At 50.5% G+C, this 23,816-nt stretch overlaps 1 protein-coding gene and 1 pseudogene across 1 annotated transcript; both read left to right on the plus strand.

The window, feature by feature from the left end:
- The first annotated feature begins 501 nt into the window (after window positions 1-501).
- LOC116821438 (aquaporin FA-CHIP-like) lies at window positions 502-12,141 on the plus strand. Its single transcript, XM_032774632.2, has 4 exons — window positions 502-1,023; window positions 8,759-8,920; window positions 9,295-9,375; window positions 11,953-12,141. Exons 1-4 carry the CDS (start codon window positions 502-504, stop codon window positions 12,139-12,141), a joined length of 954 nt encoding a protein of 317 aa, XP_032630523.1.
- A 10,428-nt stretch (window positions 12,142-22,569) lies between these two features.
- Window positions 22,570-23,467, plus strand: LOC116821436 (acid-sensing ion channel 2 pseudogene; annotated as a pseudogene).
- The last annotated feature ends 349 nt before the right edge of the window (window positions 23,468-23,816 follow it).

Raw genomic sequence — 23,816 nt, forward strand, 5'->3', positions numbered from 1 at the left:
GTAAATATTTCCATTGCCCTTGGATGGGTGATGCCCTGTGCAGCGTCGGAGAGGGAAGATGGAAGGAGCTTCTTTCCCTGCGCAAGAGTTGGAGGCCGGATCGTCCCCTATCCATAAGGGAAGCCGGCCAAAGGGAATCCTGCATCCCTCCTGGTTGGTCAGCAGGAGGCTGCAGTCTGCAGGAGGGGTTCATGCCCAGACCATGCTCCCCCATTCCCGCCCAATCTCTGCCATCCTGCCCAAGCCAGGTCAAATCGGTCTCAGCCATGCTGTGGCCAAGGCCTCTAGTGGTTGGTCTTGACACTGCCCCACTGTGGATCCTGTTTCTGGAAAGCCTGCTGGAGTCAATACCTTTGCAAGCCAGTCCCCGCCTCCCGTTGACGTCCGCGTAGCACCTGCTCCAGAAGGGGAGAGGGAGGGGGCGATGCTATAAATGCAAAGGGGACAGAACTGAGCCCTAGAGTGTCACCTGTGCCCTGGGATCCTTCACTGCATTTTAGGATGGAGCTGCCCTGGGCGCCCTGCAGAGCTTGGGATGTTTGTCTCTTCAAAGCTTTGCTGGCTGAGTTTATGGGCACCGGGATCTTTCTCTTCGCTGGCTTGGCCTCCATCACTCCTTGGACTCAGCCTGCAGTTGACCCAGGGAATCCGGGCATCACTGCCCAGAGCCAGTCCTCCGGGGTTGGTTCTGAGCCGAGCGGTACCGTGTACTCAGCTGTTGCTGCCACTCCCAGCCTGGGGGATGTGGGGACGCAGGCTCCTTGCAGCCTGGCCTCCCCAAACCCGCTCCACGTGTCACTGGCCTTTGGGAGCTCGGTGGCTCTCATGTCCTACTGTGCCTTGCCCCTGAGCGGCGGTCATCTGAACCCGGCGGTGACCGTCTCCATGCTGGTGGCTGTGAAAGTGAGGCCAGCCTGGGCTGTGTGCTACATCCTGGCACAGCTGCTCGGAGGCATCACCGCCTCGGCTGTCCTCTACGGGCTGACTCCAGAACACGCCCGGGGGGAGATGGGTGTCAACAAGGTGAGTAATGAATCCTAGAGCCCTGGGGAGTTGGCTCTTCTAGGAGAGGTCTCAAGCAGGAGGTGGGCCATGTGCATTAGAGATGGGCCTGGATCAAATCCAACTCTGTGCAGCCCTGGACTGGGTGCAAGGGGGCCTCTGAACTTGGTGTCAGAACCAGTGTATTCTGACCCTTTCGAAATGACATATTTTGGCTTTTAATTTCAAAACCGTGTTTCAGTTTGAAATTTAATTCGATTTACAAACCAGCCGACCAAATCAAAAACCAGAGGCTGAAAACCACCCAAAGTGGAATGCAAAAGCTGAAAAGAATAGTTTGGTTCCCTTTTCTCCCCAGCTTGTTTCAGGTGTTTTTCAGTCCGAAAAGAATGTTCTGTTGGTGTTTTTGTTTATTTGTTATTTCAGTCAGAGAAAGTGAAAAAATCCAGTTTTGGTTCAAAATGAATAATTTTCCCCCCAGATTTTTTGGCTTGGCGACTAAACCGAAAAAATAATCATTTGCTCAGCTCTAGTGAGTTGTTTGTTTCCAGATGCCCCAGGAACAGTTCCAGATGAAAAGAATTTTAGATTAAGAAACCAATCAGAAATTAACATCTCCTGGGGAGAGAGCACGGTGTGTGTGTCTGGGGTTAGAGTCTGCACTGAATCCAACACACAAAGGATGCCTGTCGCTGCAGACAGGAACGCCCCAAAGAGTGCAGAACAAAAACGGGGGTTAGGGGCAGGTCTGCTCTTAAAACACTGCATTGGCATGCAGCTGCACTGCCGTAGCGCTTTTAATGAAGACACCGTAAGCCAACAGGAGAGAACTTCTCCAGTTAGCTTAGTCAATCCACCCGCTGTCTACACTGGCGCTTAGGTTCATATAGCTATGTGGATTCGCATCCCTGAGCGATTTAGTTATACTGAAGTAATTTTGGAGTATAGATCAGGGCTAAGGTAGAGCTGGGCGAAATTTTTTGGCTGGCCAAAACCTTTTTTCAGTGAAAAGGGCAGGCTCAGCACAACACCAAAACATTTTGCAAATTCATGCCAGTTTCACCAAATTGTTTGGGTAAAAATAAAGTGTGTGCCCCTTCCTCTGAAGATTCATCTGTTCCTGGCTGGGACAGGAAACTGGGCTGGAAAGCCGGAGCGGGAGGGGGTCTCTTCCTGTCATGGCACTGCCTGTGTTCTGGGGGTGTTGAAGCCAGGTCCAGTAACAACTCTTGCGATATGGCCTGTCACTCTAATCGGGTGCGGTTTTGTCCCCCTGGTTCGGAGCCCTTCCATGGAAAAGGATGGTGGAATGTTCTAGAAAGCTCTCCCGCCAACGGAGCGCTGTCTACACCAGGGCCTGGGTCGGTGTCACTGCATTCCTCGGAGGGTGGATTTTTCACAGCCCTGAGCGACGTAGTTCTCCCGATGTAAGTGTGTAGCATAGACCTGGCCTGAGTGTTGCCAGGCTGCGTCAGTCCATCCAGCAGTTGCGGCCCAGCTTGCGATAATGCTGAGGGAAGCACGTCCCGCACGAGAGAAAGGGCCCAAGACAGACTAGGCACCGCACAGGGCAAAGGCTGAGGACAGGACAGGCAGAGGGGGCTCTTCGTAGATTCCAAGGTGAGACGGGACCCCTGCGATCATCCAGTCTGATCCCTGCGCAGCACAGGCCAGAGAACGTTCCCGGAATAATCCCTGGAGCAGGTACGGCAGCAGTCATTGGTGTTGACTCTCTGTTTGCAAGCAGGGTGTGGCCTCCATTTGCTAGAAGGCTCCGGGTTTGCAAGGGGGAACCTCTTATTGCTGGGGGCATCTATGGGAGGACACAGCCTCTGCCCTTGTCTCCTATCGTGAGAGTGAAGGCAGATGGGGTCACAAGCTGAGGGGCTGGGTAGATCTTCACGTTGTGTTACTAAATGCCCCCTCCTCCAACCCACCGGAATCCCCTCCCAGGGCACAGTACCCTCCCTCGCCGATCCCCGCCGCACGATCCACCTCTTCCTGGCCCTGTGCCACGTGGCAAGGTGCCCCACTGTCCCCTCCCTCAGCCACAGCCCGCCCCCGTTTCTTTCCCCTCCACATGACTCCTGATGCCAGGGCAGGTCCCAGGGCTGTGAAAACAGCTCCCGTCCCCCCGTCGCCTGCCCTGCCAAGCTACCTGCCTGAGTACAGAGCCTGCCCCTGGGCTCCTGGCACCCTCCTTCTTTCTGCTTCCTCAGCCACGCGGATTGGCAATACAGCAGCCTGCCAGCGCAGAGATCCAGAGCGCTTCCTCGTCCCAGTCCCCTACCAGCAGCCGTTACTGACACCTAGGTACTGTTTTTTGCTGCCCCCATCACAATTTGCTACTCCTACCAGCCCCCATCCTCAGGGACAGGCCAGGGCTGAGATATTTGGCAAAACAGATCGCAGGGGCGGCCTCAAGACTGGCCCGGGCAGGGGGAGCTGAAAATCAGGATTCAGGAGCATCGGCAGAGGTGGGTTCCCACCTGAATTGCAGGAGGTTTCTCAGGCCAGGAGAGAGGCACGTTAGGAGAAATGTGTGAGGTCTCAGGATTGCAATAAGTAGGGTGACCATATTTCCCAAAGGGAAAACACGACACCACACGGGGCAAGCCCAGGGCTCTCCCCCACATGCAGGGGTGGTCCGAACCACTTGCCCGAGCTGCTTCCCACAATGGGGCTGGCCCTATTGCTGCTCAGCCAAGCCCTACCTGGCCTCCCCCATGAGGTTGTGACCGGCGTTGCTTGAGCCCTGCCTGCCACCCACCCGAGCCCTGCCTCCCCAGCTGTGTGGGGCGGGGATCTCCGCTTGCCACTGCCCCGCCCCAGCATGTTCCGCCGCATCCCACTTTTTGACAAAAAAACGTTGTTGATTGAGTTGGTGAGAGGCAATGGGACAAACGCCCACCTTTGCCAAAAAATCCAGGACAGAGCTTAAAAAAGGGACGGTCCCAGCCAAAATGGGACCTCTGGTCACCCTAGCGATAGGAAGCTCATCGCAGAGTGGTGTAGGACCACACTGGTGGGTGCGGGGGGAGCAAGCTTTTATCTGTACGGTGCTGGTTCTCACCAGTGCACGCAAACCTCTTGGGGTGAGGAGGGATAGCTCAGTGGCTTAAGCATTGGCCTCTAAATCCAGGGTTATGAATTCTATCCTTGATGGGGCCATTTAGGCGAACTGAGATAAAAAACTGTCTGGGGATTGGGTCCTGCTTTGAACAGGGGGTGGGACTAGATGACCTCCTGAAGTCCATTTCAACCCTGATATTCTATGATTCTAACCCCTCTCACAAAAATCTCCAAAATTGAGATCAAACCCTTTGGAAAGAAAGTCAGGGTTCACCATTAGAGAGTGACATGCATGAAGTCTGCTGCTCCCCCCACACATTGCCCATGAGACTGAGTGCCACTTTGCGCTTAGCATTTCTATAAAAGCTGTAGTAACCTTTACATTAATTGCCATATAACAAGGGATTGATACAAGAACCTTTTGCAGATCTAGGAATTAAATATCCATTTCCAGGTTAGGACATGGGACAGGGACTAACTGGAACAGCTACCAGGTAATACACCCAGTGAAACCAGCTTACTGACATCAACAGAAGTTTTTTCCCAGTGACTTCAAATGGGGCAGGACTTTCCCCACCATCTCAATCTGGTAGTCATAGAATCACTAGACTACCAGGGTTGAAGGGACCTCAGGAGGTCATTAGTCCAACCCCCTGCTCAAAGCAGGACCAATCCCCACTAAAAATTCAATCCCAGCCAGGGCTTTTGTCAAGCCTGACCTTAGAAACCTCTAAGGAAGGAGATTCCACCACCTCCCTAGGGAACACATTCCAGTGCTTCACCACCCTCCTAATGAAACAGTGTTTCCTAATATCCAACCTAGACCTCCCCCACTGCAACTTGAGACAATTGCTCCTTGTTCTGTCATCTGCCCCACCGAGAACAGCCAAGCTCCAACCTCTTTGGAACCCCCTTCAGGTAGTTGAAGGCTGCTATCAAATCCCCCCTCATTCTTCTCTTCTGCAGACTAAACAAGCCCAGTTCCCTCAGCCTCTCCTTGAGAGTCATGTGCTCCTCCCTCCCCGATCATTTTCACTGCATATTCAGCAGCTACTATTAGCTTTTGGAACCTTAGCCTGTAACTCATTGGTGCATGTGTTTACCTGCTTTCACCTTGCAAATAACTCTCATTTCCCCTCCCTCAGTTCCTCACATGAGCCCAGCAAGAGCTGAATTAGGCCAACTGGGCCCAATCAGCTAACAAAGCTGCAAACAGGGGAGCGTTAGGCTGGAGGCAGCTGATTAGGAACAGACTCACCTGTGCAGGAAGAGGCAGGGCTTGTATAAAGCCAGGTAGTTGGCTGCTACTAGGGGCTTCTGCTGCTGAAACAGGACAGTCACTTTCTGGGATGAGGGAGGTGTGTTTGGGGGAGTCTGCTGCTGGAAAGGCTGAAGGGAATTAGGCTGCAGTCACTCTGTGAGTGGAGGGAGTTGGAGGCTGGCAAACGTGGGGACAGGGGGCAGCTGGATATGTAGGAAGAAGCCCAGGGAAACAGCAGCAAGAGCTAGGACTGTGGCTGCTTGTTACAGGGTCTCTGGGCTGCACCCCAGTGTAGAGGGCAGGCCTGGATTCCCCTACCAGCCACTGGGGAGTAGCCAGGGCATTGGTGGCATCAGCCAGACAGCAGGTCTGGAAAGGCTGTGAATTCCCTGGAAGGGGAAGATTTTAGTGACCTTGCTGCAGGGCCAAGCCACAGAGAGGAAGCTGCAGGCCTGGGAGTGAGCTGGACAGCAGAGCAAGAGAGATCAGGGGAAGACATCACTGAAGGGAGAGTGCAAGCTGGCAGAGCTAATCCCCCAGGGCAGCCAGCAGGGGGTGCCATTTGCAGTGAGTGGGTGCTGTGACATTGTGACCAGGATGGTGATAGTGGTGTGAAATGCTCAGGGAGAGAGACTATAGAAATCAACTCAATAGTAATGGGGCATTTGAACTATTCCCTTATTGACTGGGTACATATCTCAGTATGAGATACAGAGACAAAGTTGCTTGACACTTTAAATGACTGCTTCTTGGAGCAGCTAGTCCTAAAACCCACAGTTCTTGATTTAGTTGTAAGTGCAGTACAAGATTTGGTCCAAGAGGTGAATATAGCTGGATGGCTTGTTAAATTTTAATTATGTTATGGTCACTATTACCATCCCAGGGTAGTGTGGTGGGGGGGACACCAAACCAGCCCCCTATCGTAGCATTTAATTTCAGAGAGGGGAACTACACAAACATGAGGGATTTAGTGAAACAGAAATTAAAAGGGATAGCACAAAAAGTGAAATCCCTGACAGTTGCATGGAAACGTTTTAAAGACACTGTAATAGAGGCTCAAATTAAATGTATATTGCATATTTTTAAAAAGAAAACAGTAAAAGGACTAAAGATCCACTGTGGTTAAACAATAAAGTAAAAAAAAAAAAAGCAGCCAGCGGTAAACAGGCATCCTTTAAGAAGTGGAAGCTAAACCCTACTGAGGAAAATAGAAAGGAGCCTAAACTCTGGGAAGTGACATTTAAAAATATAATTAGGAAGGCCAAAAACAAATTTGAAGAACTAGTAACAGCAAAATTTTCTTGAAGTACAACAGAAGCAGGCAGCCTGCTAAACAACCACTCAGACCACTGGACAATCGAGATGCCAAAGGAGCCCTCAAGGACGATAAGGCCATTGCGAAGAAACTAAATGAATTCTTTGCATCTGTCTTCATGGCTGAGGATGTGAGGGAGATTCCCCAACTCGAGCCATTCTTTTTAGGTGACAAATCTGAGGAACTGTCCCAGATTGTGGTGTTATTAGAGGAGGTTTTGGAACAAATTGATAAACTAAACAGTAATAAACCATCAGCACCAGATGGTGTCACTCAAGAGCTCTGAAGGAACTAAAATATGAAATTGCAGAACTACTAACTGTAATCTGTAATCTATAACCTGTCATTTAAATCTGCTTCTGTACCAAATAACTGGAGATTAGCTAATGTGATGCCAATTCTAAAAAATGATTCCAGAGGGTGATCTTGGCAATTACTGTGCAGTAAGCCTGACTTCAGTACTTGGCAAATGGGTTGAAACTATAGTAAAGAACAGAATTATCAGACACGGATGAACATAATTTGCTTGGGAAGCATCAATGTGGTTTTTGTAAAGGGAAATCACGCCTCACCAATCTACTAGAATTCTTTGAGGGGGACAACAATTATATGGACAAAGGGGACCCAGTGGCTATAGTGTACTTAGATTTTTAGAAAGCCTTTGACAAGTTTCCTCACCAAAGGCTCTTAAGCAAAATAAGCTGCCATGGGATAAGAGGGAAGGTTCTCTTATGGGTGAGTAACTGGTTAAAAGATAGGAATAAATGGTCAGTTTTCAGACTGGAGAGAGGTAAATAGTGGTGTCCCCCAGGGACTGGGCCCAGTCCTATTCCACATATTCATAAATGATCTGAAAAAGGGGTAAACAGTGAGGTGGCAAAATTTGCAGATGATACAAGACTGTTCAAGATAGCTAAATCCACAGCAGATAAGAAGAGTTACAAAGGGACCTCACAAAATTAGGTGACTGAGCAATAAAATGGCAGATGAAATTCAGTGTTGGTAAATGCAAAGTAATGCACTTTAGGAAAACATAATCCCAACTGTACATATAAAATGATGGATCTAAATTAGCTGTTATCGCTCAGGAAAGAGTCAATGTGCAGCGGCTGTCAAAACAATGAACAGAATGTTGGGAATCATTAAGAAAGGGATAGATAACAAAACAGAAAATATCCTATTGCCTCTATATAAATCCATGGTACGCCCACACCTTGAATACTGCGTGCAGATGTGGTCGCCCCATCTCAAAAAAGATATGTTGGAATCGGAAAAGGTTCAGAAAAGGGCAACAAATATGGTTAGGGGTATGGAACGGCTTCCGTATGAGGAGAGATTAATAAGACTGGGACAAAAGATGACTAAGGGGGGGGACCATGACAGATCTATAAAATCATTACTGATGTGGAGAAAGTAAATAAGGAAGTGTTATTTCTCATACAAGACCTGGGAGTCACCAAATGAAATGAATAAGCATTAGGTTTAAAACAAAGGGAAGGATTTCTTCGCACAACACACAGTCAGCCTGTGGAACTCTTTGCCAGAGGATGTTGTGAAGGCCAAGACTATAACAGCATTACAAACAAACAAACAAAAAAAACCTTAGAAAAATTCATGGAGGCTATTAGCCAGGGTGGGCAGGAATGGTGTCCCTAGCCTCTGTTTGCCAGAAGCTGGGAATGGGCAGCAGGGGATGGATCACTTGATGATTCCCTGTTCTGTTCATTCTCTCTGGAGCACCTGGCATTGGCCACTGTCAGAAGACAGGACACTGGGCTGGATGGATCTTTGGTCTGACCCAGTTTGGCCATTCTCATGTCCTTAGGCACTGATGTGATAAACATGAATAAGAATTAGAAAAAGGGAAGGGACAGAGGATGCGGTGTGTTTGTGATCATCTATACAGGTGCAAGGGAAGGTGCTGGCTGGGTGTGCCTATACAGCTCTGGGCAAAGGGCTGGTGTGTAGGTGTGAATTTGGGGGTGGTGGTGTCATTATCTGCACTGGTGCCTGCCATTCCCCATAGCCAAGCAGAAGCCGGGGCCTGGCCCAGCAGAACCTCTCCACCTTGTAACGCTGTTGTTGTGTCTCTGGTTCTGAAAGCACAGCTGGCTCCAGGGGTCACGCTCCTGCAAGCCCTCGGCATAGAGGTGATTGTCTCCTTCCAGCTGGTCCTCTGCATCCTCGCCACATCCGGGAGCAAGAGAGACCCTTCCAAGGGCGGGCATCTGGTCATCGGGCTCTCTGTCATGCTGGGGCACCTGGTTGCCGTGAGTACTTTAGTCATATCAAGCTAGAAGCAGCTCGTCCCTTTCAGGAAGCCTGGTCCTGCAGGCCGCCCTTGGGCAGAACTCAATTGGGAGTCTTTGGATTTGGACTCGCGGAGCTTGTGCTGCAGGGCTGTAAAACTGCTGTGGAGACGTTGGGCCCCAAACATCTAGACCGCAATTTACAGCCCTGCAGTCCACTCCCGAGTCAGCAGGCGCAGGCCTGCTGCGGGAGTCTTACTGCACCCTAAGGTGTTGGGCTCATGCATCTGCAGAAATTATCCTGCCACTTGGGATCCTGGCGCTCCCCTCCCCAACTTTGACAACTTCTGCAGCCTCTGTGTTTATCTTGTGTCTCTGTCATGCTTTCTCTCCAGATCGGTTACACCGGATGCAGCATGAATCCCGCCCGGTCACTGGGCCCCGCTTTGATTACTTTTGAATTTGCTAATCACTGGGTAAGGGAGCAATTTCCACGCCGGGTTTAGACTGTGCTGTGCTTCAAGTCCGACTCTTTTCCAGCAAGCGACTGTACAAAGGGGTCTCTGGGTTTATTGATTACTCAGATCAAGTGTGCCCAGGTTCCAAGTAAAGCAATAGGTAATTTCTAGCTATCAGAATTGCAAGAGCCTCCTGGGATCTGAGGGTCAAGCTGGGCCCTCTCCTCTTCATGCATTATCCCCCATAATAGAGGCAGAATCAGGTCCACTGGAGAGAATAACCACAGCTGGCCTTCAGAACAGAGCCTGATTCCTATCTCCCACCGGTTCCATACTGGTGTCACACCACTTAGTCCAATGGGTCGTGGCTGACTTACAATGCTTTAGGGGAGCACCTAATCAGGCCCCAGCTCCCTGGGAGATGAAATGCCAGACAGTTTCAGTGAGGATTGTGTTAACTTTGCCGGTGCTTTGGGCAAAGCATGGCATTTTTAGTACCATTGCTGGCAATTCTGCCTTTTCTTCCTCTGTTTGAGACTGATGACGCCAATTTCCTTCTTTGCTTCATGAGGGTGACAGAAAAGTGCTTCCTGCATGGTGGGTTATTAAAACTCTCAGTCAGGATACATGCAGAGCGCAATGCTGTCCAGGCTTCCCCTGTTATTCATGTCTCCATAAAAAGACTCAACTTGTAATGGAATTGGAGGGATTTTTTTTTTTTTCAAAAAAGGCAAACCACCCAATTGTTGTGAATCTCATTGCCTTTTCTCAAAGAATCTCAGACCCTGACCCCACCAGACTCAAGGGAGTGTTGTTATTGACTTCAAGGCCCTGAGATGTTCTATGTTTGAATCGGGGGCAGGTGAAGGAACTTCCAGAGCTGGGGAACCTCTCACAAAGTGACTTGTGGGTGTGATTATACTTCCCATTAGGAGTTGGCCCAAGCAACTATAACAAGAGAAACAGAGCAATTTAACTTAATGTGAGAGAGAGAGCAATTCCCTCTGCTGAAGTGGTAGATGCCTGTGGGCTTTAGCCTCAGCTGGTACAAATAGGCACCTCTGCATTTGTTTTAACAGAGCTGGGTTGATCTACACTAGCTGGGGATCTTGCCTCGTGTTTTCAGTGCTGATGATCCTGGGTTCTCCATCAATGGCGACTGTGGCCACAACTATACACACCAACCTATGTTAAAAGGACATTAAACGATGCCCATTTCAAGCTTCTGCTCCAAAGCATGGAGGCACTGGAGCTTCTCAATGAGACGGCACTGGGAATTGTTTTAACATGGGCCAAGCAATGTATTTTCCCCGAATTTCGTTCTTAGAAAGGGCTGAACCATTTTTGCTGAAACTTCCTCCCCAAAATTCAGCCATACTGCATGGGGAATGTCAGCATGAGTGATTAATGTTTGGCAAAGACATTCTCTGCCTCTAATATAGATGAGTGGGGTCAATCCAAATGAGACAACACTGCTCAGATTTCTGAGTCCCAATCTTCACAGTGCCTGGCCGTGGTCTAGAGATGGCAGAGAGGCTGGAACAATTTTTTATAGTGAAGGTGCTGAGAGTCAATGAACCAAATTCTAAACCTTGCATACGATGGAAACTGCTTCAAGCCAGGGGGTGCAGCCCCCCCTAATTCCAGCACCTTTAAGAGAGGGGTGACATTTTTCATATGAAACATTTTGTTTGGTGAGAAGACAGATTCAGTGACATTGACACTGTTAGCAAATTTGTGTGAGTTTCACGGAATTGTTTTAATTGAAACACCCACAAAAATGAAAATTCTGAAAAACTGAAATATTTCATTTTGACACTTTTAAAATGAAACATTTCAATTTTTCAGTTCAAAAAGATTTTTCTTTCAAAATTTCATTTCATTTTATTAAATAATCAACAACGTTTAAAAATGGTTGCAGTCAAACCGAAATGTTAGACTCTGGGTCAAACCGAACATTTCACTTTGACCCCAAATGATTTTTTTTTACACTTTTTGATTTGACAAAAATTCTGAAAAAGATTTGTTTTCTGTTCAACCTGAAACAAGGGAGGGATTGGGGTTTTTTTCCCCCAATTTTTCAGAATTGCCAGCAAATCAACAAGTCCGTTATCCACCCAACTGTGCTGCGGATCATGAGTCACCCACTAAGATTATACTGTGAATGAGTTTGAACTATCAATGCATTTGAGAATATCCTACATCAATTTGCTCCCAGAGAAGGAGATTGCTTTAGCAACCTGGACAGTTTGCTCCAGGCAAGCATCCAGGAGCAGCGAAAGTGCATGAAAATTAGGGGGCCACAGGTGCCCAAACTATGATCTCGCCTCCTTGTGCCACACTGCCCCTTCTCCCAGAGGCCCTGCTTCTGTAACGCCCCTTCTCTCTAAGGCCCTGCCTCCACAGTGCCTCTCCCCCCCAGACCTCGCCCCCTGCTCACCCCTCTCCTCCCCCATTGCTTGCCCTTATGGCTAGTAAAAAGTGGGAGGGCAAAGCCCTATTCCCCCTGTTCCTGTTCCTCTGCAAGCGGCCCAGCCCCGGCAGGCCCAGAGTTGCCCACTCTCATTAACATCTGTGCTCCTGCTCTCTGTGCAGGTCTTCTGGCTGGGCCCACTTGGCGGGGGTCTGGCCGCGGCCATTCTCAACGAGCTGGTGCTGGCCCCGACAGGCAGCGGTTTCCGCCAGTGGCTGACCATGCTGCAGGAGGGACCAAAGGCTGAGTGCAACCTGCAACCCAAGGCTGAGAGCACCCCCCAAGAGATGGGATTGAGCGAGGTGCCCTGAGGAGCAAGGGCAGCGATGTACCAAGAACATCTTGGTACATCGCTGGGGACTGAAGGACAATGGGAAGCGTCCAGGATGCTACCTGTCGCTGCCCCTGTGCTCAGAGCTGGGATGTTTTCTAGGTTTAGATCATTGGGGACATATTTCTTTTGTTGTCCTCTAAAACCCAGGGTGGAAATGGTTTGATTTTTTTTTTTGTGCCCTTCCCAGTTTCCCGCCCAGATTTCCCACAAACCCAGCGAATTTTCCCAGCGTTGTCCTTGCTCTTTCTGAACTGAGGATGTGCACGTTACTTTGCTTTGCCAGTGAACATGCTGATATCGCTCCTACTGGAAATCCTGGCTTGCATTGTGTCCATTGCCACCGTCACACTGAAATACCCAGGACATTTTTCATCCTGAATAATCAAGTTGGGTTTTTAGTGGGAAAGGATGGAGGTGAAATGGCCCAGCTTTCATGTGCCTGTCTGTGTGAAGGTCTTTCAGCCCTCCCTGGCAGTGCCATTGCTTGTGGGACATCAGCCATATGCCCCCTGCCCGCCCAGACTTAATCCAGACACTGGATTGATGGCTCCTTGCAACCATCTGTAATCCAATCTCTCTCCTTTGTCCTATGACTGTATTTTGTGTTAACTCTGGCCTCTTGGACCACGTGTTAACTCCCTATGTGTTCCACCCTCAGCTCCTTCCCAGACCCAAGGAAGAGCTCTGTGGCGCTCAAAAACTTGTCCCGTCCACCAACAGAAGTCGGTCCAATCAAAGAGAGCCCCTCCCCTGCTTTGTCTCCAGAATAGAAAGAGAAACCTGCCCCGGGGAATTAATGTCAATGAATGGAAGTGCTGCTATTCAAGGGGTACTGTCAGGGTAGCTGGAAGCACCTGTGTTGTTAATTCCGTCCATTGCTGGAATGAAAAGAATTCACATATATATGGGAGAGTGCCAGCTGCCGTTGGCTTTGCACTGCCGCATAAAGCACACCGCCTGCTCACACCTATACACCCACGTGCATGACAAACAAAAACAAACAACCCCCTCCTCCTCCCCCCGCCATAAGCTAACCAAGCAATCTCCCCTCCAGGCAGGGAAGCAACGAGTGCGAGACGGGTCTTGTTGTCCAGGAGGGGATCTGACACTACAATGAGGGGCTCTGGTATGACCCTGGATGCTTTTTACACACAATCTGCAGTAAGTGCAGGGCTTTGGAGGGGTTGATTTTAAAGTTTAATTCAGGAAAAGAGTCTTTGAAACAAGGCTGCAACTCCCTTCTCAGAACCTGCAGTGACCTAGAAATGACCCCCCTAGACTCCGATCTTTCCCCACCTGGCCGCTTGTGCAGTGACTCCTTCACTCCTGCATGAAGCAAAGATACAATCTTCGCTCTGTCTCCCCCAGCCAAGGGTTGACAGTCCCCAGAAGCTTTTCTCTGCCTCCAGAAGCTGGGAGGACACTGCCTTGTCCTCCGGAGGCAGCGTCCTCTTCCTCATCTACCTCTCCCAGCCATGGGACGGGCAGGGATCCTTCAACCCATTCTAGGTTGCTGGGGTGTGACTTGGTACCCAGTCGATCTCCCGGCCTGTGAACCTGGCACTTTCCAGCAGCACTGAATACACTAAAAACTCAAAGCGAAAATCCTATGGAGAAAGGAATTAGCGAGATGCTCGGTTCCATCTGCCTAGGCAGTGCCTCTCTGCTCCAGAGGGGCAGCTTTTCACACCCCTTCAACCAGCATTAATTAACCCTTGCAATCCCCCTTTACAAAAAGGGGTTATTAGCCTCTTTTGATAGACTGGGGAAACTGCAGTGCAGAGTGTATTGGGCACAGATCCTCCAAGGGACTGAAGTGTCTAATTCTGACTGAAATCAGTGGGAGCTAGGCACCTCCATGTCTTTGAGGAGCTGGGCCTAAATGAATCTCCACCCCCCACCCCCAATATTCAGAGCTAGAGGTGCAAACAGATCCCAGAACTTCTTATGTCCAGACCTCTGGTCTAATCACTAGACACTAAACTCGGTAGGCCTGCAATGGGCTCTGCCTATTTTTCACCACCCTGGTTGCACAAAGGCAGATCTAATCATGTCACATGATGGCGTCTTCTCATAAAACTGTCCCCATAAAATACAGCCCTGAACAGCTCAGGGGCTGGGGATTGCGGGGGCTTCTTTAAATAAAGCCCTGTCTCGTTAGCCGCCTTTCCCAGAAGTGCATTGAAATGACTCCACGCTGATTGAAATAAATGACGGTAGCCAAGTGCAGCTGCAACAAGCTAATCAATACAGCGTAACGTGAGAAATGGAATTGTCCACCCTAGCGTCACTCACTGTTTGGCTGGAATGAACTGGACTTGTGGATCTACTGGCATTAGAATTGATTAAATCTTTTCCCCACACATACATAGGCTCTTAAAATGCAAGAACAGGAATGAGACTGAGTTATAAAGATTCTGTCACTTCCAGGCACCGGGTTGAGTGGCAATGCTGCCTGAAAACTGTTGGGTGTCCATAGGCGACATGAGTTTGCGAGACCCTCAGTCCAGCTGTGAGCAGACAAGGGTGAATGATTCCAGAAAGGGGACCACATGTGGTGCTAACTGGTAGTAGAGAGACTGATACCCAGATCTCCAAAAGTGTTTAAGTACCTAACTCCCTTTGACTTCAGTGAGAGTTAGAAGCCTAAATTAGACCTGAGCAAATTATTGAGGTAACCCCAGCTGGAGTTGGTTCTTCCTGGCATATTACCCTAAGCCTTTAGGGGACTCACTTCTGGACAACAGCAGCAGTGTTTCCTTGGTGCTCTGGAGTCCCGTTATTCATCTGGGGTTACCATACTTATTAACTTTGCTCTGGGTGGGAGGACACCCATGGTAGGAATAGGAGAGATCCTTGCCATGAGCCACTCAGTCCTGGGACTCGGCAGAAATGCCATGCAAAAAGGACACCTGTGATGTCCTTGTAACAATATATGATTTATTGTCTGTATTACTGGTAACATGTAGGGCCCACAACTAAGACCCTGTTGTGTCAGGGGCTGTACAGACACATAGTGAAAGATGGCCCCTGCCCAGAAGAGCTTATGGGCTAAACACAAATTGATGGGATGATAAATAATGCTGGGGGCAGGTCTCTGATACAGAGGGTCTGGATTGCTTGGTAAATTGGGAACCCCTAAAGAACATGTGTTTAAACCAGCCAGCTGCAAGGTCATGCATCTAGGAAGAGTGGGTGCAGGTCACATTTACAGGAGCAGGGACTGTGTCTTGGAATGCAGTGACTCTGGAAAGGCCTTTCAACAGGGGGTCATTGTAGATAACCACCTGGACTTGAGTTCCCAGCGTGATCTGTGGCAAAAAGGGCTTACAGTGAAGGAATACTGAGGCGAAGAGGGAGGTGAGACCATTATTGGATTAGTGTCCGGTTCTGCTGTCCTCACTTTGAAAAGGATGTTCTAAAATTAGAGAGGTTTCAGAGAAGAGCATGATCTTGAAAACCTGCTGTACAGTTAGAGACTCAAGAAGCATAGTCAATAGTCCCTATCAAAAAGATGGTTCAGTAGTGATTTCATTACAGTCTGCAAGCACCTACCTGGGGTGAAGACTTCTGAAATTGGGGTCAGGGGGAGCTTCAATCTAGCAAAGGCAGAACAAGATCTGTGGTCGGAACCTGAAGCTTGACAAACACAACCAGGAAATAAAGTATACATTTTTAGCAGTGAAATAATTTACCAAAGCGTGTAGTAAGTTCTCCACCCTTGGGATCGGGAAGGAATTTTCCTCCAGGGCAGACTGGCAGAGGCCCTGGAGGTTTTCCGCCTTCCTCCGCAGCATGGGGCACGGGTCACTTGATGGAGGATTCTCTGCAGCTTGAGGTCTTCAAATCACAATTTGAGGACTTCAATAACTCAGACATAGGTTAAGGGTTTGTTATAGAAGTGGAGGGGTGAGATTCTGTGGCCTGTGTTGCGCCGGAGGTCAGACTAGATGATCATAATGGTCCCTTCTGACCTTAAAGTCTATGAGTCTTTAAATCCAGTACGGCTGTCTTTCTAAATGACCTGCTTTGGTTCAAGCCCAAGTTATGGAGTCGATGCAGGAATCTCTAGGTGAGGTTCTCGGGCCTGGGTTTGTAGGAGGTCAGATTAGATGATTCTGTTCCCAGCCAGATTCGAGTTATTCACTCTCAACGTGTTTCAAAGTGACTGGCTCACTAATGGCTCAGAATTTTTCCAGTTGTTTGGAAGTCAAGGAGCACAGAGAAAGTCCGGGAAAAACAATCAAACCATTGAGATGTTTTTCTTCCTGCTTTTTATAAACACTTTCCTTCCAAGAACAGCAGGGGTGGGTTTGAGACACTAGAGGGCAGGAGAGGTCTTTCCAATGCAGAAACACCAGAGGGAAAACAATTTCTTCCTACAAATCTGTTCTTTAATATTCCCTTGATCAGCTCCCTGCCCTGTTGCTCCCCAGCATCTGCTTTGCGTGGGAGGAAGACAAGCAGACTTTCTGAGGCACACTTCTTCTCTGGTCTCTGTTTCCCCACAGGGCTACAGAGAGAGCTGCCTAGACAAGAAGGCACCTACCGACGCGTCTACTGGTCCCCCAGTTCATTGAGAAGAGTTGAGTGAGGCTCAAGGAATACAGGGGACCTGCCTAGCTGAGCTCACATGCGGGGCAGATGGCTGAGTCAGCCGGCCTTTGGCCTTTACCGTCCTGCTTTCCCCCCCCATGCACAAAAGGTGCATCTTGGGAAGGTGGTGTAATGAGTACATGGCCACTGAGAGAGAGGACTGGAGCTTATCTGGCCCCCACTGATATATAGTGTCAGAACGTGTCAGACCCTTTAGTGCTGTTCAACCCATTTCATGGCTGCAGAAGCTAAGGGTCTTGACCAAGGTGATAGAGGAATTGTTTGGGGAAGCAGGGAATTGCACCTGGGTCTGCCAAGTCCCAGGGTAATGCCCTGACCACTCTCCCGTCCTTCCTGCTGTCGCAGCTGTCGTCAATACGCCGCACACCCACATCCGACCTCATGGCAACAGCAGAGCCTCAAACGTCTACCCCTCCCAGGGGTGCTACAGCAGGTCAGCAGTTCCCATTCCATCCAGCAGAGAACACCGGTGCCCGATTGTGCAAACGTGCGAGCAAGCACGCGCATATTTGGCAAATGTCTCTTTAGTCCTATGGCTTTTGAGTGAATCCCCACAAACTGCCCGCTTCTCCAGCAGGCAGACCTTATGAGCAACTGACAATGGCCCAGCAAACATACCCAGCATGGGGCTGCCTGGCGTTCTTCATGCAAACTGTCCCCAAAGCACTGTACATAGTTAAGTAATAAAAGGCAGCAGATGGCAAACGGTGTGAATGACAGAATACAGGACGAGAAAGGCAGCTCGTGGGGAATAAAAGAAAGCATTAGCTCATCAGGTCACTATTGCAGGCAGTGGGGGAAGAGAGAGATTTGCAAGTGAGATCGGAAAGTCCATGGAGCGTCAGTGGGGAAGAGAAATGGTTCCAAACAGCAGAAGCTGCAGAGGAGAAAGCACTTGCACTAACACTGGGGAGACTGAGGCAGGGAGGAAGTTAGTGTGGTGTTCGGTGCTTGAAAGAGACACTCTATTAGTTCTCAACTGCTTCTATATAACACGACACAGGCTTCTGCGAGGCTCCTTCCCCAGATTTCCTGTCTGCAAAGCTAAACCCCAGGAGTACAATGGGTAGGGAGAAAAAGGGGGCGGATCCAGGAGGTCGTCTGGCCACACCCATGGAAAGGTTTGGAAACAAAGAGGGTGACTCTGCCCCATGCTTTTCAAATCCCACTCGCAAATCAACAGCAGCGGTCTGATCTGCAGCTCCATCCTCATGGCCACCCTCCTCTGTCCATCAGCTGGGACAGCACCAGCCGGGCTGCTGCGGGGGGAGATCAAGCCACAGCAGAGAGATGCTAAAGCAGCGGCTGGTTGCACCTGAGACAGAGCTGACAATGGGCTGAGCATATTGTCCTGGAGTGCTTGCTACAGCCTGGGCCATCGTTACAAGGGAGCATGTTGGTGCCCCAAGAGGGCAGGGGAGCCACAGAGGAGCACCTTATAGGTGACACTTAATTTAGGATGAAATTCCCCCTTGCCCAGAGCCAGAGTGCAGGGCCTGGGCAGCGCTTAAGTCTTGGGTTTTCACTCCTACTGCCTATAATACACAGTCTATGGAGCTGCCACAGAAAGCTTGGGACAGCTGATAAGGCAGGCTGCCTCCAAAGAGGGCTGGGTTTGTGCTCTGATGGTAGGGTTACCATCTGGCCGGTTTGACCAGCCTGGCTGGTTTCTTTTTGGATTTGGCAGCTGCTAGAAAAATAATTGAATCTGCAGGTTTTTTTTCCCCCAGGGGTCTAGAGATTGGCATTATTATCACACTACGCTGGGGTAGCTAAAGTCAAAAGTTTCTGTGTCCAGCTAAAGACGCTGCAGTATTTCCCCTGCCGCAGTTTAAATGCTAACATTTCAAAACGGTTGAAAATACAGCAAGTGTCCTCCCGCCACTGTGTGAGTGCACCACGCGCATGTACAAGAGGAGGTTTGAGTCACATGAGCAGGAGGAGACGTGCGAGGCATATTAAATAATGGAAGAGCAGAGCGATGGTGCGAGAGAGCCTACTACAGCCCTGAATCAGAAACCACTTTCAGTGACAACTGGCTAAAAGAAACAGACTACAAAGACTGGCCGGGGAAAGTGCTGATAGAATACCGTTTGTTATCAGTGATGTTATCAATCGTCTCCTGCTGTGGGATGGAAGAAGGGTCTGTGTCAGAGAAGTCAGTTTACTTGGGGCCCTGTTGGTGCAGTCAGTGGGTAGCGCAGATCATCATCCTGGAGACTCCAGAGCGAGGGTAGTGCAATGGTGAGGGCTTGAGCGTGGAATTCTGGGAGGTCCGTGTTTAAGTCCCTCCTGCAGAATTCTTGTGTTGAGCTTGGTCATGTCACTTAGTCTCTTTGTGCCCCGGCTCCCCAGCTATAAAATGGGGGATAATAGCAGTGGCCTGCCTCCCAGAGTGGTCGGAGAGTGACTCCGTTACATTGCAGAGGGGAGCCGAGGGCCATGCAGGCAGCCTAGGTAGATCCTTGCAAGGCAGTGTGACTAGCTATGAGCTGCTGTAATGTGCCTATCACGGCTCCCAGCCTGCAGGGTGGGAGGGATCTCATGGTTGCCAGGGGCTGTATAGTGTGTGTTTGAGGGAGGATGGTGCACTTGAGACAGTCAGGTACCTTCTGCTCTCCTGGCTGGTGTGTGCTCTTCTGGCAGCGGCAGTGGGCATCATCAGGAAGACGTTCAGGGGATACCGAACAGCATGATGCACAGCCCTGTGGGCTGGTGTGAGATCCAGAAAAGCAAGTGCAAAGTGCATTTCTCTTGGGCTTCATGTGGCATGTCCTGGCACAAGGGCCACGAGTGTGGAGGAGAAATGGAAGCAGAGAACAAGTACGCTTGGCAGGAGCATTCCTCAGGCCACTTGCGTTTGTGTCCCCAACCCCCCCTTCCCAGTGCAAAGCTTTCCGGTTCCCTTCACCTCTGTGAACTACTCTCATCAGCGAGCGTGGTTTGTGCAAGGGACTAGGCGTCAGGACTCCTAGGTTCTATTCCCGTCTCCGGGAGGGAGCATGATCTTGTGGCTGAAGCACAGGACTACGCATCAGGACACCAGGGTTCTCTTGCTGGCTCTGTCGCTGATTCTGCATGTGACCTCAGGCCAGTCACTTAAATTCCTAGTCCCAGAGCTGCAAAGGTATTTAGGCACCTGGCTCCCACTGATGTCAATGGGAGTTGGGTGCCTAAATCCTTTGAGGACCTGGGCCCTCAGGCCTCAGCTTTCTGTCTGCAAGGTGGAGATACTAAAACCTACAGCACCCCCCTCCCCGGCTTTGTCCTGAGTAGGGTGACCAGACGTCCTGATAAAATCGGGACCGTCCCGATATTTGGGTGGTTGTCCCACATCCCGACAGATCTTTGTCCCGATATTTTCTTCATCTCATCTGATCACCCTGAGGCTGAGTGACACTTGTAAAGTGCTCTGAAATCCTTGGATTGGAGGTGCTCAAGCCATGCAAAGTGTTACGGCTTTTTCAGGGCACCCAGGGCGATATCAGAGTTCCCATGGTTAATGCTGTCCCTGGGTGGGGAGGGATTCAGCCCCTGGGGGAATCAGCTTCAGGAAGGGTTGTCTGGCATGGGAGAGTCCAGGTTCAGAAGCGTGGCCGTGAGTAACCTACAGGAAGGTGCTTGCGTAACACATTGTCGAGGGGTCCCGCTCCGGAGAAGACAGGTCTCTGTTACAGACATGGCCAGCTAGCTTTAGCTCAAGCTGCAGCAGCTCATGCAGTTAGCTCAGGAAGTGCAGTCTCCAGTGTGCTGGCCAGAGTTGTCCTGTGTAGGTTGGAGGGGTGCAGCAGGGTTTTGGAAGCTGGCAGGAGGTGTCTGAATTGCAAGATGATTTAACAGCATGCTGGAGACTGGTTTGGGAGTGATTGTCATTGGGTGGAGGTTGCCTCCGTCTCCCTCCTGCCCAGCCTCTTTCTCCCCCTTTCCCTGCCCATTTTGACACCCAATCCCTGCAGCAAAATGTCCCTTCCTTTGCATCAACTTCTGGTGTTGTCCAGCTCGACATACTGAACTGCGCAGGCTCCATCGTGCACTGGAGCAGGAGACCTTGTTGGCCCCATGGTGTTCAGTGAAGAGCTGGTTGTTGGGGCTGCTCCGTGGGGAGGTTATGGAGGTGGTTGCTGTGGGGACCGCTGGGGGGTGGCCCACTACTCAGCTCCTGGAAGTGAAAGGAGGACAGAGCTGATCAAATGGTTAGAAGTGAGCTAAATCAGCTGTCTTTGCAATAACTTTCCTTTTGGGGTGAGATCCTGGCCCCACTGAAGCCAAGGGGAGTTTCTCCATTAACTTCAATGTGGCCCAGGATTTCACCCCTCTGAAATTCACACGCATTTACACCCGGAGCAAATCCAGTGAATCGAGACTTTTTTTCTCTTTCACCAGCAGGCAGGCAGTATTTATTCCAGGACAAGAAACTCTCCTTTATTATCATTATTATTTATTTGTATTGTGGTAGCAGCTAGTCTCAGTCATGGGGCAGGGTCCCATCGTGGGTGATCTTTAAAAAACAAAACAAATGGAGACGGCGCCTACTTCTTTGTGCCAGGCCTGGCCCAGTGCGGCTATTGTGAATGATCATGATCATTACTGCAGTACACAGGGACCTCGGTCACAGCCCAGTACCCCACTGAGATCAAAGGGGCCAACACAGAACAACAATGCCCCGAGATGGTGCAGCCGAGGCCCCATGGGCCACAGCTTGTAGACAGGACGCTGCAGCTTTGGGAGTTATTCCTGCTGGATAACGGGGCCTACGTTCAGTCAGGTGGGGCCTCGACCCCCACCTCCCCGCTGTGACCTCCCTGGGAATCCCTTTTAAACACAAACACATCACCAATGCCTTTCACGTGTACATTCACTTGCTGGAAATTCCACGTGCGGCCTGGTGAGCCCTGAGCAAACCTCAGGCTGGAGATAACCTGCTGGCTTCCTCCTTGCACTCTGGAAGAGGCTTGATTGATTAATGACTCATTAACATCACCCTCACTGCAGCAACAAGCTGAGGTTCCTAAGAAGCAGTCCCCTCTCCCTGGAGGAGACAAGTCCCAGAGGCGATGGATCGATGAGTGACTCTCTCGCCTGTCAATCATCTGCAGTGCCAAGGGGTCCCGAAGCGGGCAGGCTCTCAAAGGAAGCGAGAGGGGAAGAAATGAGAAAAGACAAAAAGAAACGTCCCCCCACCCTGAGCTGCACCCTGCAGTTCTCTAGAGCCGGCGGGTCTCCCATTCTGCAGCAGCTACCCACCAAGTCCTGCCCCTCCTTAGCTTTCGCCTCTGAGCTGCTGTTTGAAGGAAGAGAAGGCAGCTGCCTGCTGCTCTGTGTCTGTGCTTGTGTGGGGCCCTGCATCTCTTTCCCTCTGTTTCTCTTTTCCTTCTCTTCCCGCTCTCCCTCTGGCATTCCTCTGTCTCCTCTCTCCCTCTGAATCAGCAGCCCAGCTTCCTCTGAGGACTCAGACTGGCAGCATCTGGAGCCCTGCCCAAAACAGGGCTGGGAGGATGCTCGAATCCAGCCGCTAGCAACATCGGAGCAGAAAAATCAAGCAGTCGGAAAGCACCGCTGCTCCGCAGTACATCAGCTCGGCAAAGTGGGCAGCCTTGTGCATCGGGTGCTAGTTAGCCGGCTGCGAGCTGCCTCGCCTGGTTTTCTGCTCTCTCCTAATCTCATCGCTGTTCAGTGTGTGTGTGTGTGTGTAGGGGGAGGACTTTATTTCTATTGGCTAAGCGCTCGCTTCCCACCCACATCTCTTCCACATCACCTTGGTGTCTCCCTCAATAAAACCAGCCCTCCTTATCGCACCGAGGAAATCAAGAGCCAGAGTTTGAATGGATTTTATATAAATATTTACCCCTGCTAGGCTAGAGCTGAGCTCCTAGGAGAAACACCCAGCAGCTGCCCTGATCCTCTCTTCCTCTCTCCCCTCCTGCTCCCCAGAGATAAGAGGTGCAGCCCATTGGCAGGTGGCGGTGGGGAGACAAGTTCTGCCTGTCTAGAGAGGCACTGACCTGAAAAATAGTGCCAGGATTTTAACAAACTACCCAATGGATCTTAAAGACACCACCAGCGAGGGCAGCATGGGAAGCCTGGAGCCCTCCAGCATCCAGATGTTTGCCAACACTTCCTCCCTCCATGGGATCCGCTACATTTTTGTCTATGGGCCGGTGACGATACGGCGGTTGCTGTGGACCGTGGCATTTGTGGGGTCGCTGGGTCTCCTCCTGGTGGAGAGCTCGGATCGGGTGGCTTTCTACTTCTCCTACCAGCATGTCACTAAAGTGGACGAAGTGGTGGCCAACAGCCTGGTTTTCCCCGTGGTCACCATCTGTAATCTCAATGAGTTCCGCTTCTCCAGACTCACCACCAATGACCTGTACCACGCTGGGGAGCTCCTGGCTTTGCTGGACGTGAACCTGCAGATTCCGGAGCCCTACCTGGCTGACCCAGCTGTCCTGGCCGCTCTCCAGGAAAAGGCCAACTTTAAGCAATACAAACCGAAAGTTTTCAACATGCAGGAGTTCTTGGGGCGCGTGGGGCATGACCTGAAGGATATGCTGCTGTACTGCAAGTTCAAAGGTCAGGAGTGCAGCCAGAAGGACTTCAAAACTGTGAGTGCGGACAGAGCTTCTGCTTCCTTCTCTTCTCTGGGTGTGCGGCCGGGCGTGGGGGTGGAGAATCCAGCAGGTGGTTAAGGTGATGCGATCAGGCCAAGGGAGTCAGGGTGAGTCGAGAGAGAACCATCTCTGCTCGGTTCAGGCTTCTCTCGCATGGTACTGGAAAAGAGGCAGGCAGCCTGTTGAGTTGAAGTTTGTTTGTCACAGGCCTTTCATACTGGTTGATCGTCCCTAGTAGGTTAGCAGTTCCCAAGAGTGGCTTGCTGTCAGAGCTGTGATTTGGATGGGCCCCTGCTGACACACCTAGCAGACGGCGTGGTCTGTGGCTGGTGGGCTGCAGTGGCAGGCCGATGCCTTGGGCTGGACAGATGCTAGTGCAAAAGGCAAAGGTGCTGAGGTGGAGAGAGGTCTGAGTGCAGCCGTTGGG

Source organism: Chelonoidis abingdonii, chromosome 21, assembly GCF_003597395.2.
Source record: "Chelonoidis abingdonii isolate Lonesome George chromosome 21, CheloAbing_2.0, whole genome shotgun sequence".
Lineage (NCBI taxonomy): Eukaryota > Metazoa > Chordata > Testudines > Testudinidae > Chelonoidis > Chelonoidis abingdonii.

Bases quoted from the DNA above. Each gene is read 5' to 3' on its own strand.
- LOC116821438 (XM_032774632.2), top strand. From the start codon at position 502: ATGGAGCTGCCCTGGGCGCCCTGCAGAGCTTGGGATGTTTGTCTCTTC. The intron at 1,024-8,758 runs GTGAGTAATGAA...CTGAAAGCACAG, and splicing joins GGGAGATGGGTGTCAACAAG to CTGGCTCCAGGGGTCACGCT. The intron at 9,376-11,952 runs GTAAGGGAGCAA...CTCTCTGTGCAG, and splicing joins TTGAATTTGCTAATCACTGG to GTCTTCTGGCTGGGCCCACT.